Source organism: Labeo rohita, chromosome 10 (assembly GCF_022985175.1).
Source record: "Labeo rohita strain BAU-BD-2019 chromosome 10, IGBB_LRoh.1.0, whole genome shotgun sequence".
Lineage (NCBI taxonomy): Eukaryota > Metazoa > Chordata > Actinopteri > Cypriniformes > Cyprinidae > Labeo > Labeo rohita.
The window spans coordinates 3,527,239-3,542,387 of record NC_066878.1 but is presented as its reverse complement, the minus strand read 5'-3'; the positions used below and the strand labels follow the sequence as shown (position 1 = coordinate 3,542,387).

At 34.9% G+C, this 15,149-nt stretch overlaps 1 protein-coding gene across 4 annotated transcripts in view; it reads right to left on the bottom strand.

Moving 5' to 3' along the window:
• kirrel3a (kirre like nephrin family adhesion molecule 3a) overlaps positions 1-15,149 on the bottom strand; it is a 178,222-nt gene that overhangs the window by 2,137 nt on the left and 160,936 nt on the right. For 3 of the 4 annotated variants that reach the window (XM_051120605.1, XM_051120606.1, XM_051120607.1), the window contains exons 10-15: positions 14,748-14,848; positions 9,858-10,056; positions 8,791-8,898; positions 6,122-6,205; positions 5,835-5,944; positions 4,593-4,679 (exon numbers count right to left, since the gene is read on the bottom strand). In XM_051120605.1, the coding sequence (XP_050976562.1) occupies positions 4,593-4,679; positions 5,835-5,944; positions 6,122-6,205; positions 8,791-8,898; positions 9,858-10,056; positions 14,748-14,848 (689 nt within the window). The remainder of the gene's footprint in view (positions 1-4,592; positions 4,680-5,834; positions 5,945-6,121; positions 6,206-8,790; positions 8,899-9,857; positions 10,057-14,747; positions 14,849-15,149) is intronic. The other variant, XM_051120608.1, reaches the window with a different exon arrangement.

Sequence of the window (15,149 nt, the reverse complement as noted above, 5' to 3'; positions counted from 1 at the left end):
GTGAGTTAGTATCACGTAATTCTGAGAAAAAAAAATTGTGAGATTAAAAAGTCACAATAACATTTTTAAATTTTTTATTCAGTGGTGGAAATGGCTTCCATAAAGATATACATTTGCAATTCAGAGAAAAAGTCTGAACTGTGGGCTATAAATTCTGAGAAGAATGAATATTAATATATTTGCGAGAAAAAAGCCTTTTCAACCAAAAAAAAAAAAAAAAAGGTAATTGTGAATTTTTATACTTTTTATGCAATTTTTAACTGCCAATTCTGACTTTTCTCATAACTGCAATAAAAAGACAAGAAAAAAGCCAGAATTGCGAAAGATAATAAACATAATAAAAATAAAAAAACACTTTTTATCTTGCAATTCTGAGTTTATATCTAAATCTCTAAATACAGACTTTTTCGGTCAATTCTAAGAAAATCTGAATTGTGAGATATAAACTCAGAATTCACAAGAAAAAAAGTTTATTTCTGCAACATAATAAAAAAAAAATTCTGAGTTTTTAAACTCAAAATTGCAAAAAAAAAACAAAAAAACTGAATTATAAAGATATGAATTCACAGTTACCTTTTATTCTGTGGACGAAATAAGGCTTCAGGCTTTTTGCACTCAAATGCCATGCTACATAAACCATTTAATGAATTCTCGCTTCAAAGTAGTCAATGAATCATTAACATATCAAATGAATCTCTTTCTCTCCTGTTTATCTCAGTGTTTGTGGGCATTTCGCTGGATGTTTCCATGGAGCTTGTCATCAAAATCTGTTTATCTAAAGTCTGTTAGCACAATTATTCATTTTAGTAAACAATTATTTATATATTACAGGACTTTTACAGTATATACTGTCAGCTGGAATTAAAAGCAAAATGAGAGAAAGAGTGAAAGGAAACTGTAATTTTCCTCTCATGTATTTGTAAGCTGTAAAAAGCCAAGGTCAAGTTCAGCTCACACTAATTATAGGCAGCGTGACATGGAAATTAGGGAACAGACTGATAACTGTCCCACGCTAAGAAGATTACATGGTTTAGTGGTGTGAAACAGTCATCTCCAGCATAAACAGTCAAATCCTGTTATCAGCTAATTAAATGGGCCTTGACGATTCATGTCGGCATTAAATATGCCAAATAATCTCCATAAAATTCACTCACATTTTATTTTTGGCCAATTTCTATATAGATAACATATATCTCTCGCTCTCTCTTTTTAATCCTAGCGGCCTTGTGAGAATGCTGAGGTGAAATAACTCAGAGATTCCTGGAAAAAAAAAAAAAAAAAATATATATATATATATATAGTATGGTATGCAGTTTCACCACTGACAGAGTCAAGGCCGCACATCTCTGAATCATGAGGGCCAACGGCTTAATCATACTGGATGGAATAGAACATTTGAAGACTGAGAGACGATGATGGTTCCACTATGGAGAGATTGTTGAGGCAAGTGTGGTTGTTGAGGAAACAAGATGACCAACTCGATTTTTACATTTTCTTAAGAAAATCTGACTGGTGCGAATGCAAAACTCAAGGCAATTGGACTGAGTCTGTTTCCAAGTCTCTGATATTCTAGTTTATGTGTACTGTATATAGTTTTCTTGCACAAATTTTGCATTTACCTGAGAAACTTTGTGTTTTGCATTCCTCCATGAAACTTTGTTTTCTTTGCAAAAAGTTGTTCCCTTTAGAAATGTCGTGCTCTCTTTGCAAAAGTAACTTTGCATTTGTTTTGCAAAAGTTTTGCCATCTCCTGAAAAATTTAGCATTATCTTTGCAAATCTTTGTGTTTCTCCTACAAAAATTTGTGCTCTCTTTATAAACGTTTTGTTTCCCCTGAGAAACTTTGCGTCCTCTTTGCTCTAGCTTAGTGTTCCCAAGATAAACTTTGTATTCCTCCAAGAAACGTAGTTTTATTTGCTAAAGCTGCGATCCCTTTAGAAACTTTGTGCTCGCTTTGCAGATATTTTGCATTCTCCTGAGAAATTTTGAGTTCTCTTTGCAAAAGTTTCCCTCCAAAAAACGTTGTTTTCTTTGCAAAATTTGTATTCCGTTTAGAAACTTTGGTTCCTCTGAGAAATTTTGCATTCTCTTCACAAAAGTTTTGCATTCCCTTAAACAACTCTGCATTCATTTTGCAAAAGCTTTGCATTTTCCTGAACAACTCTGCATTATCTTTGCAAAAGTTTTGCGTTCCTCTACAAAAATATGTGCTCTCCAGTGTTGGGGAAAGTTACTTTTAAAAGTAATGCATTACAATATTGAGTTACTCCCTAAAAAAGTAACTAATTACGTTACTTAGTTACTTTTTATGGAAAGTAATGCGTTACTTTACTTTTGTGTTACTTTTTAAATCTGGGCAGGGCTTGCTTGTTTGTGTTTAATATAAAAAGTCATATTTTTGACAAACGTTAAAGCCTTTTCACACCAAAAGCCCCAGGCTTTGAGAAAAGTAAATTCACATCTGTACAGTAAACCGCAGAAAAAAAATGTCATATCACATCAGCAATGAAAAAAAAAAGAGAAAAATGTTAGATTATCTTGAGTAATTTTTGCTTTTCAGTATGATTGAACTGGATCATTGAAGGTCAACAGCAAAGAAATTGGTTAATAAAATAGGATTAAATGCATAAAGGATATTTGTATTATTTAACATATTTAATTATTGCAGGTTTGCATCATATTCTGTTGAATTCCACTGTTTTTATTGATTTTGAGTCAACATGGGGACAGGAGAGCTTTTAATCAATAAATGGGGGGAAAAGTAAATGGCGTTACTCATTTTAAAAAAGTAACTCAGATATTTTCTTGTCAATTAAAAAGTAATGCGTTACTTTACCAGTTACTTGAAAAAAGTAATAATATTACGTAACTTGCGTTACTTGTAATGCGCTACCCCCAACACTGGTGCTCTCTTCGCAAAAGTTTTGTGTTCCCCTGAGAAATATTGCATTCTCTATGGAAAAGTTGTGCATTTCTCTAAAAAACTCCCTGAGAACACAACAGTTTTCCTCCAAGAAACTTTGTTGCGTTCCCATGAGAAACATTGCATTCTCTTTGGAGAAAGGTTTTGTGTTCCTCCAAGAAATGTTTAATTTGCAAAAGTTGTGTTCCCTTTAGAAACTTTGCATTCCCCTGAGAAACTTTGCATTCTCTTTGCTAAAGTTTTACATTCCCATGAAGAACTCTGCATTCTCTTTGGGAAAGTTTTGCATTTCCCTGAGAAACTTTCGTGAGAAAGTTTTGTGTTCCTCAAGGAATGTTGTGTTCAGCAAACCCACAATTCACCATTCATGTTAATCAAAAAGTTGCATACCTACGTTTAATATTGACGGAAGAAAGTCATGTTCATAAACCTCTGGCACAAATTTGAAGCATAAAATCCTAAAATTTCTTGGGTGATTTTTCTAAATTATGTAGGTTAGTTTTACAAACCCTGTTGCATGACATTTAAAATATATTATTTCAAGATTCAATTTTTATTGTTAAATCACACTTATCTAAAGAAAAGTAGATGATGTTTTAACTTTGACAAATTTGTTTCTGTCTGTAAATGCGACTCAGTAGGCAGTCACAAAGCAAAGTTTCCACTTCTGGTTAATTATGCATGGCCTAAGCAAATTAAGCGTATAGCGTTAGTTTTGGCAAGTCACGTGAGTCGAGCTCGCATCGACTGACTCTCAGCTTATCACATCTACCTATAGGAATACAACACCTATCACAGCATTCCTATGTAAGCTCTATTCAGTATTATTCAGCAGCTTTTTCACTTGCTCAGGAGCAAAACACCCTTCTCCATCCCCAGCTCCTCCTTTCGCCACAGTCAGGACTTGGCTTCTGATATTCTTCATTGAATAAGACTCCTTTTATCTTGAATAATGTGTTACACTTAAATATCATTAAGTACATTGATATCTGCTTTGTTCTGTTCTTTTCACCCTGGGGGGGTTATTATTGCTGCTCTCCCTGCTCATTTATGACAGGCTGCATGGATGGGCAGTGAGTTTTTGCCCAGAACAGAACCATACCGCCAAACAAAACTGTATGCTAATTGTCTATCCCTTATAGTGGTCCTGACAGAAATATGACTAATGATGGACGTTTCGCCTTAAATGTGCAATTTCCAAAGATCCTAACAAGTCCTTGAAATATTAAGCTTTTGAAATGATCTGAAAGGCTGAAAAGTTCCAGACAAAAGTTCCAGACTGAAGTCTAGCCAAACAGCATTCATTAAATGAATTAGCATGCACATTCAACCAAATGCCTCAGTATTTCTCAATTACCAGAGGATATAATGAAAACTTGAGCTCTGGGGATCTGACATGCAGTCAGTCAGTATGACAACACGTCCATTTGTGAACATTTCTATAATGGACTCTGCAAAGAAAAAGAACATGGCAAGGAATTCTGAAAAAGTCAGAGAGCGAGAGTTCCCACAACTCTGCTTTATTAGATTCCGTGAGATTACGCGGCTGTTCTATTAAATCTGTTTTTTATGAGTATGATGGAGAAATGACTCTCTGGGGTTCTTTAATGGTGACAGATGTGAGTCCTGCAGAGTTCTCCCCCCGTCTCTCCATCCCTCTGTTCATCACCTTAATGTGTTGTAGCTCCCTCTCCTCCTCCTGCAGGACCTCCAACTGTTTCAACACCGACTCTTGCTGAAACTCGGATCGCTCCATCTACAAGCAGAAAGAGAGAAAGTGAGATGATGCGGTAGATGTGTGCCGAAGCACCAGTGACTGGTATTGATTTCAGCCTGTAAGCATGTGCGCGAGAATTTCAGCATCCAGCATGAACAGAAATTCCCTCAAAGCTCAGGTCTGATCCGAACCCGGTCAAAGTTCAAGGATGCTGCAGTGCTGCACTGTGATTTGAGTGCTGTAGGGCAAGAGGCGAAGCAAGACTCGAAGAAAAGCCATGTTCGCACTTACAGTGGCACATTAGCGAAATTTCGGGCAAAAAGTGGTCCAATGTATAACAGCTCATACAATGCTCACTTTTCGGTACTTGAAAATGTGCGAAATTCACCCTCACGCGAAACTCCTGATCATGCTGATTCCTATTGGAAAGACTCAGTTTCACCCATTCATCATGCAACGGTAAATGTGACTGCACCTTTACAGCAATAACGCGATCGGAGCTTGTCAAATGTGACAGCGATGTGGGCGTGTCCAGTGACTCAAGGTTGAGAAAAGTGTATCTTTATGTAAATGAGCGGTGATTCTTCATGCAAAAGATTCAGCGACTACCGATGGTATGGAAAACATGATCCTTCCTCTTTGAGACCTAGTTGATATGCAGGCAGAGGATAAAATATGCGTGGGAAAACTGTGTTGAAATTGACGTTATTCTGAGTAAGTTTAATTCATGCACTGATAATCGTTCATCTTGCTTGTGATATGGTGTATTATGCACTGCTATAATTTATATGCCAGAGTGTACAGTAAAAAACATATTACTTTTCAAAATAGGATTAAATCATTTTTTATTGCCACTGAATCTTATTTGTGAGCAGTTGCACAACCCACCAATAATGTGAGGTCATCTAGAGAACATCTACTAGCAACCAACATTACAGAAACAAAAAAATGAGGCTAACAACAGCAAGATACACTATCATATCTTGCATCTGTAGGATGAAAAGCTTTGACCTTGCAGATTGAAAACATATGCATATGTAGTGAAACTCCTCTGGCTTGATTTTGATACTCCATAGGAGCCAATTTACACTTGCAGTCAGAGCTGTTAACATCAGATTATCCGAGACGGATGCTTGAACCAGATGTAAAGGAAGTCAGAGAGAAGTGCAGGGGGGGTTCGGAGTGCCAACTCACCATCATTTGCTTCATGTTGCTGTGGTCTTCCGGTTCTCTGGCTGCGTTATGGTCCTTATGGACAATCTCCACTCGGATGTCGTTTTTAGCAGATACAACCCCTTTGAGATCTGGCGGAAATCGTTCTGATTAGCCACGGTGATGCGAAACCACACTACATCCTACAGCTTCCGCTGAGCTTTGACATGATTCTGAATATCCCTTGGCATGCAGCAATCGCTCGTGAACAACATGCACGTCTGTATTTTCCCAGAACAGGGCTGCTAAGAGGTGATAGAAGGGCTTACTTTCGCTTTTTAACGTGCCGGAGAGCTCTCGCTGCCGAGAGGAGAGGGACACTGGGAGTGATGACATCACCAGGTGCATGTCCTCTGTGGTACACGGTCACAACATGCGAAGAAAGAAATATCACTTGTTAAATGAGGTCTTTACAGTCCTAGCCAGATAAAGTCAGGCTGCTGCTGGTAAGGAGCAGGAGCTCAACGCTAATGGAGGCAATTTGCGAAAACTAAGATAAGACAATAAAGACCTCAGATAGACTAAGACGTGAGTGAGGTGCAGGTGTGCTCTTATCACTCTGTGGTACAGTGTTGGGGAAGCTACTCGGAAAATGTGCCTTGCTGAGCGGGTACCTTGAACCAGTTAAACTTTTGTCTACAAGTCTCCCTTTTAAACACATCTAGCTGCATTACAGGTTAAAGTATTCAAGTACACTGAACTAACCATGCGGTTTCAGAAATGCATGAACTTTCAAAAAATGAATGTGAGTCACAAGCAGAGTGAGTTTTCTGATTCACTTAAAAGAAAACATTTTTACATATAGAATATATACATTAATGTATAAAAGTTTGGGGTCCGAAATAAACTCTAAATACTTTTATTCAGTAGGAATGCATTAAAATGATCAAAACTGACAGTAAACAAAAAATTAAAGATATAAACTTGCAATTCTGAGAAATGAAATCAAAATAGTGAGATATAAAATCACAATGCAGCCTTTTTTCCAGAGAATCAGATTATATAAACTTGCAGTTGTAAGTTATAAAGTCAGAATTGCGAGATATAAAGTCAGAACTCGTAATTCTGACTTTTCTCGCATTTGCAAGTTTATATCTTGCAATTCAGATTTTTTTCTAGCAATTCTGACTTTTTTTCTCAGAACTGTGAGCTATAAACTCACAATTGTGAGATATAAAGTCCAATTTCGAATGGAAAAAAACACATATAAAGTCAGAATTCGTAATTCTGACTTTTCTCACATTTGCAAGCTTATATCTCGCAATTCAGATTTTTTTCTAGCAATTCCGACTTTTTTCTCAGAATTGTGAGATATAAAGTCCAATTTTGAAGGGAAAAAAGACTGATATTCTCTGAGAATTGTCAGTTTTTCTTTTTTTTCAGAATTGGATGATATAAACATGCAATTACTAGTTATAAACTCAGAATTGCGAGATATAAAGTTGGAATTGCAGGATATAAACTTGCAATTGCGATATAAAGTCAGAACTCGTAATTCAGACTTCTCTCACAATTGCGAGTTTATATCTTGCAATTCAGATTTTTTTCAAGCAATTCCGACTTTTTTTTGTGGGATATAACTTGTGTTTTAAAATCAGAATTGTGTAAAGTAAAAAGTAAAAAATATAAAGTAACAATTCAGACTTTTTTCTCAGAATTGGATGGTAAAAACTCGCAACTGCGAGTTATAAAGTCTCTTGCAACTGAGAGTTTATATCTCGCAATTCAGATTTTTTTTTCTATGAATTCTGGCTTTTTTCTCAGAATTGTGAGATATAAACTCGCAATTGTGAGCTATAAAATTCAATTTCGAGGGGAAAAAAGACTGATATTTTCTCAGAATTGTCACTTTATTTCTTACAAATTCTCACTTAACTCGCAATTTTGTGTTATAAAGTCAGAACTGTAAAATATAAAGGCACAATTCAGACTTTTTTGCTCAGAATTGGATGATATAAACTGACAATTGTGAATTATAAAGTCAGAATTCTGAGATATAAAGTCAGAACTCGTAATTCTGACTTTTCTCACAATTGTGAGTTTATATCTTGCAATTCTGATTTTTTTCTAGCAATTTTGACTTTTTTTCAGAAGTGTGAGACATGAACTTGCAATTGTGAGTTATAAAGTCCAATTTCATGGGGGAAAAAACAATGATATTTTCTCAGAATTGCCAGTCTATTTTTCACAATTCTCACTTGCAATTTTTTGTTATAAAGCCGGAATTGTGAGATATACTGTAAACTTGCAATTCTGAGAAAAAAGTCAGAATTGCCGTTTATATATCACAATTCTGACTTTATTTCTCAGAATTGAGACTTTATTTCTCTGAATAAAGAGATACATATAAATAAAAGTTTATATCACACAGTTCTGAGAAAAAAGACAGAATTGCAAGATTAAAAAGACGCAATTACCTTTTTTAAATATGTAATTCAGTGGCAGAATCAGGCTTCCATAAATAATGAATTATTTACGTAACTGAATAAAAACAGTGATAAATGGCAAAATCTTTTTGTAATTATTTATTTAATATTTAATTATTTATTTAACATTTAAGTCTATATTCATTTTAGACTTTCCTGGAGAGTTTGCGCAGCTGTAAGGCTTTGTAGATTATACTAGATTAAGTATTGCAGTGTTTTGTCACGCTACACTGCTAATTGTAAAAAAAAAACTTGTTAAAAAACTAATTTGACAACATCTGAGTTGCCGTCATGCTAAAAAAAAAAAAAAAAAAAAAAAAAAAAAATTAGTTAAGCGGCACTCCTTTTAATTAGCTATACTCCAACACTCTTGTGCATGTGTGGATAAAGTCGTGCTACATTGTGCAACACAGCATCACAAGTTGAGTCTAAAAACGGTGGGTGTCTCAGTGGACGTGTGGTGCGAGTCTCCTCTGTGTTTCTGTCTCTGTAGAAACAACGAGCTCACTTACTCCTCTGCAGTCGAGCGCAGCAGAAAGCCCCCAGGGTCCCAATGAGGACGATGAGAGCCAGGAAAGCTCCCACTGCAACCCCGATGATGACGGCCAAGCGCAAAGACCCTGAGGAGAACACAAAACCGCTGGGATCATCAGACAACCACTGACAAAACGTAGAGGCGATGCAACGTGCACAGTCCCGATCAGGAGCCTGTTTGTCACTTGAGGAGACATAATGAAGTCGTGTTCCAAGAGTCTTCGATTAAATCCTATGGGGATGAGCTGACCTCTTTGAATAACTCAGCTCTGCACCTTGGGATTCGCCTTTACTAGAAGAAAATGGGCCAGTATTTGAATAAAAAATACCAGCTAATTTCATTTAAATTTTTTGGAGAAATCATAAAGGCGAGTAAAAAGGATTAAGGGCTGTTTAAATTAGATTACAAATGGAAGTTCTGAATATGTCAGAATTCCATTAAGGAAATCCACAGATTTAAGTAGGTGACATTTACCTGAATAAACAGACTATGATCCAGTCTTTGCCCCAGTGCTCTGAAAAATCAAGTCGGGGTACTTAATCACTGCAAGACGTGAGTAAAACTCGCTTACACACACTTGAGGCATTAAACAGCGCGTCCTAACTAGACGCTGCAGTGGAATCTAATTTAGAAACAGTTTCTATTTCATAAAACTATGGCAATAATTATCTCGGGTACTGATTATGTGCTTTATTTAATGCTAAAGGTAACCTTTTAACAGCAACAATGGATAATAACAAATTAAAAACAAATTAAAGAACATAAATGTGAACTCAATATGAGCAAACAAGTGTATTTCATGACAAAGACTGTATCAGTCAGTCTGTATGTACTTTTAATAATGTTAAAATGGTTTAAAATTAATGAATTTGATTAGAGAGAGCACAGAGAGCCCACCCATATGCTCTTCCGATTGATTTTTGATTAATTCTGTTGCGTCTCGTAGCCATGTCATGGCTGGTCTGGACAGACAAATTGCTTATCGCTGGAATCTGAATCTGTTGCAACGTGGTTAGTTAGAATGCGGAGTAACTTGATTGTTACCTTGCTCTTTGAGGCGAATGATCTCCGTGTCAGAGCCGAAACTGTTCCATGCGGTGCAGTTGTAGATGGTTTGGAAGTCAGCAGGAACGATGTTGCTCATGGTGAGGGTGGAAATGACTCCGTCCTCTGTGCTCACAGTCTCTACGGTATAACGGCCCGATGTTCCAGATTCTAGCACTGTTTCTTTCCATGACCATGCCTGCAAAAAATATAAGCATGAGGGGTGGGAGGAAAAAAAACGATTCTCCGATGTATCGCGATTCTCTCTTCAACGATTCGGAATCCATTCTGAATATTTCAAAATCGATTCTGAGCTTGTTTTTCTTTCCCGTGTTTATGCTACGTGTGCGTGCTAGAGACGTGGCGGGCTTAATTGCACAGAATTTGCGCTGTGAGACACGTGCGCATTGCTTGACAGTTTGTGCTTCCACCTGCCGTGTTTTACTTTATATGCTTTCATTAATGCCGTTTAGAATGCAGTACTAATAGATGCACGAAACTCGCACACTGACAGACTTTCACGTGTGTTATGTATTTGCGGTTAAATGCATTTGCATTTTCAAATACTTATATCCAAAATTGATGTTCACACAGTCAGTTATGTTTTCAGAGCAGGACAAAACATCTGATATATTGAAATAGATCTGTGCATTAGTCTGAATGCAGTCTGTTAAAGTTGCCACTGTCTATGATCTCATCAGTAATAATCAAAGAATAATGCTGAGATAAAAAAAAAAAAAGAAAAACCCCTAACTATTGTCTGTAAACTTTCAGATACTTAAAGGAGAAGCCCACTTCCAGAACAATAATTTACAGATAATGTACTCACCTCCTTGTCATCCAAGATGTTCATGTCTTTCTGTCTTCAGTCGTAAAGAAATTATGGTTTTTGAGGAAAGAATTTCAGGATTTTTCTCCATATAATGGACTGCTTTGGTGCCCTGAGTTTGAACTTCCAAAATGCAGTTTAAATGCGGCTTCAAACGATCCCAAATGCGGTTGTAAACAATCCCAGCCAAGGAAGAAAGGTCTTATCTAGCGAAATGATCAGTTATTTCTTAAAAAAAAAAAAAATTTAAATACTTTTTTAATCTCAAATGCTCGTCTCGTCTTGCTCTGCCTTTGTATTCTGGTTCAAGACAGTTAGGGTATGTCGAAAAACTCCCATCGTATTTTCTCACTCGACTTCAAAAATCATTTCACAATCATTCAAAATCGCTGCAGAATTACTGACCCAGTCTTTGCAAAGTAAACATGCAAAGATGATCAAACACCCTTAAAAAAAAGGTAAAACAGCGAGAACATGAGGTGGGATGGGAACATGAGTTTTTGGACATACCCTAACTGTCATAAACCGGAAAAGAGCATTTGACATTTAAAAAGTATACAAACTGTAATATTTTTAGGGAAACAACCAATCGTTTTGTTAGATAAGACTCTTATTCCTTGGCTGGGATCGTTTACAACCACACTTGGGATCATTTGAAGCCTCAATTAAACTGCATTTTGGAAGTTCAAACTTGGGGCACCATAAAAGTCCATTATATGGAGAAAAATGCTGAAATGTTTTCCTCAAAAAATATAATTTCTTTACAACTGAAGAAAGAAAGACATGAACATCTTGGATGAAAAGCGGGTGAGTACATTATCTGTCAATTTTTGTTCTGGAAGTGGACTTCTCCTTTAAAGAATACTTATTATAAATAAGTAATTGTTTTAAAAAGTCCTTAAAAAGCCTGCTTATATAATAAAAAAAAAAGAATTTTGCACGAAATAAATTTGATATAAAATGTATATGAAAATGTAGCAATGTGCAGTAATATTGAAAACCAAGAATGTGACACATCTTGATAATGAAAATAATGAAAATCGTAATTGAACTGAATTGTGAAACCGAAGATTCGCACTACTACTTTTAAGATGGCAGTACTGACATACAGAGATTCCAACTATAAACAAAATGCATAGAAACGGCAATTTTGGTTAAAATGTATGTTAAAGATGTATTTGCACAGCAGAAGAATTAATTGGGGAAAAAAGAATCTGAATCGGATCGGATCATGAAGTGTCTCATGAAGATTCCCACCCCTAATAAGCATAAACAATTATATAGTTTATAAATAACGCTTTACTTAGTATTGCAAACTTTGAGGAACACAATTAAAGCAACTCAGTGCTGTTTTGCTATTATGGCATACTCTGTTTTTTAAAGTCAACCTACAACCACAGTAGGTCAGCTGGATTAATGCACTTTTTAGTTCAAACAGGCCTAGGATGAAAAAATGCTTTTGCGGTTCAGTCCATTCAGCCTCTTCCCAGCATGCTTCAGGACATGAATAATTAATACGGTTGCACTGTCTGACGGTTTGCCAATTTGATTTACACTTGTTGTCCTGTGATGTCAGGAGGAGTTTGTTCCTCTATTTAAAGTGATTGATCGTTTCATATACCAAGTGGTAAAGGTCTGTGTGTGGTGGTATTTCACAAGAGTTTTTTTCGCCTTGTGAGTGATCATGTGCTGTTGTCAATAGTTTAGCATAATGAGCACTTTAGTCTCGATAACGCACGTTTCGCTTAGAAAGTATGAGATTGTACATATAATTAAATTAACCATTTGTTACCATGTAAATATAGGAAACAATTTCCATGAAACTCTTCTTTGAGCTGCTAATTATGTGAGATGAAATTACAGCAGAAGTCATGGTAACTTGACATTTTAAGTTCAATTAAGACATTGAATTAAAAAAAGAAAATGAATTTAACGTGTACCTTCATTAAAGTATAATGTACAGGTTTTTTTACAGTCCACACGTCTAGAAATGACACACACCCACACAGTGTGAGAATCAGAGTTAAAGAGACTCAATTGACTGAAATAAACCCAAACGCTCAAACGATGAATCCTTTTTAATAGATCTTCAGTGCTTTAAAAGATCTGTTTAATGCGTTGAAGTCTAAAAGCATTAAACCTTTTTCATGGAGCCATATTTTGCACCTCTTAACTGTTTATTACCTAAACAGACAGACAGATAGAGGGTTGTCTCGAGTAGCTAGACTCTGGACTAGTTTTGCACTTATTCTGGCTCAGAACTGACCATTTAGACAAAAAGGAACCATTTGACCAACATGTGAAGTGAAAATCCACGGTACATTTTCTCTGTTTAGGAACAGATAAATATAAAACGAGGCATAATTTGTAAAACAAACCATCATTTAAAAGGTTCTGTAAGATTTTTTAAAAATGTTTTTAAAAGAAGTCTCTCATGCTCACCAAGGCTACATTCATTCAGTGAAATAACAGTAATAAAAGTAATATAATGAAATATTACTCAAATTTAAATGAACTGTCTTCTGTCTAATATATTTTGAAACGTTTATTTTTATAAATTTATTTCTGTGATCCAAAGCTGAATTTTTAACATCATTACTCCAGTCTTCAGTTTTACATGATCCTTTAGAAAACATTCTAATATGCTGATTTGCTGCTCAAGAAACATTTCTTATCAATGTTGATAACAGTTGTGCTAATTAATATTTTTGTGGAATCCATTGTCTTTTTTTTAACGATTCTTTGATAAATACATAAAAAAATGTAACTGTCCCTTTTAATCAATTTAATGCAAAGTTATTGAACTAAAGTATTCTTTAAAATTAGTAAAAAAAAAAAAAAAAAATAATAATAATAAAAAATCTAACTGACCTTAAAATTTATGGTAGTGTATAATAATAATAATAATAATAATAATTATTATTATTATTATTTAAATAATCATATTTTAATAAAACATGACTAGATTTAATGTTTAATGATTATATTAAATCATTATTTGTGAACATTAAATACTAGATTTTTATATTACTGACATGACTGAGGAATATTTGACCACTAAATATATTAATAGATGGATTAATACAAACAAAGCTTCTTAAACAAATAAAAAAAATATTACTGAATATTTACATGCATAAAATGTTACATATATTTACACTACCAGTCACGTTTTTGAATAGTACGATTTTTAATGTTTTTTAATGAAGTTTCTTATGCTCACCAGGCCTTTATTTTTAAAAAATAAAGGCTAAATGCCAAGCCTGCGTTTATTTGATCCAAAGTATAGTAAAAACAATAACATTTTGAAATATTTTTTATATATTTATAATATATTTTAAAATGTAATTTATTCCTGTGATCAAAGCTAAATTTTTAGCATCATTACCCCAGTCTTCAATGTTACATGATCTTTCAGAAATCATTCTAATATTCTGATTTGCTGTTCAAGAAACATTTAGTATTATTATTATAATCAAAATTTTAGAAATGAATACTTTTGTTTAGCAAGGATGCTTTAAATTGATCAAAAGGGATGATAAAGACATTTATAATGTATCAAAAGATTTCTATTTCAGATAAATGCTGTTCTTCTGAACTTTCTATTCATCCAAGACACCTGAAAAAAATTTCCACTCAGCCGTCAACATTATAATAACAATAAATGTTTTTGAACAGCAAATCAGAATATTAGAATGATTCTGAAGGATCATGTGACTAAAGTAATGATGCTAAAAAAATCAGCTTTAAAATTTTTAAATATATTAAACATTTTAAAATATATTAAAATAGAAAACAGATACTTTAAATTGTTTTTGCTGTACATGGATCAAATAAATGCAGGTTTGGTCAGCAGAAGAGACTTCTTTAAAAAAACATTAAAAAACATTTGACTGGTAGTGTAAAATATATTTATAAATATTTATAAAATATTATAATATATTTATAAAATAATGCCATACAGGTAAATGGAAATGAAACATTGATCTGAATATCACTGATATGATTCCGAAATATCTGACCACTGAATACAAATAGTTGGATGGACAGACAGGACTCACAATGCGGTCTGGAGGAGGGGTGCTGCGGATGAAACACTTGATCTGGCCCTTCTCCCCGTACAGAGCCTGCTGCGTCTGTGTGCTGGAGATGGTGGGAGGCCCTGAAACAAACAACAGACTGTCAAGCTTCCTGTCTGACAGCTGAACCGCCTGCACACCACATCAGCACACATCCTTCCCGAGAACAGAGATGACAGGACATACGCTTCTGTTTTCATGATCTCCAATCTGGTTTTGATCATCTTCTATCTTAAGACAAGGTGGAAGAGTAAAGAACTGGGGACAAACTTTTGCATGCAGTATATCACTGCTTCTTTGTCACTGACCGCCAACAATCAAGTTTACAACCAGCCAGCCAATAGTGAAATGAAGTCATTGTCATTCTTTTCAGCACAAACATGC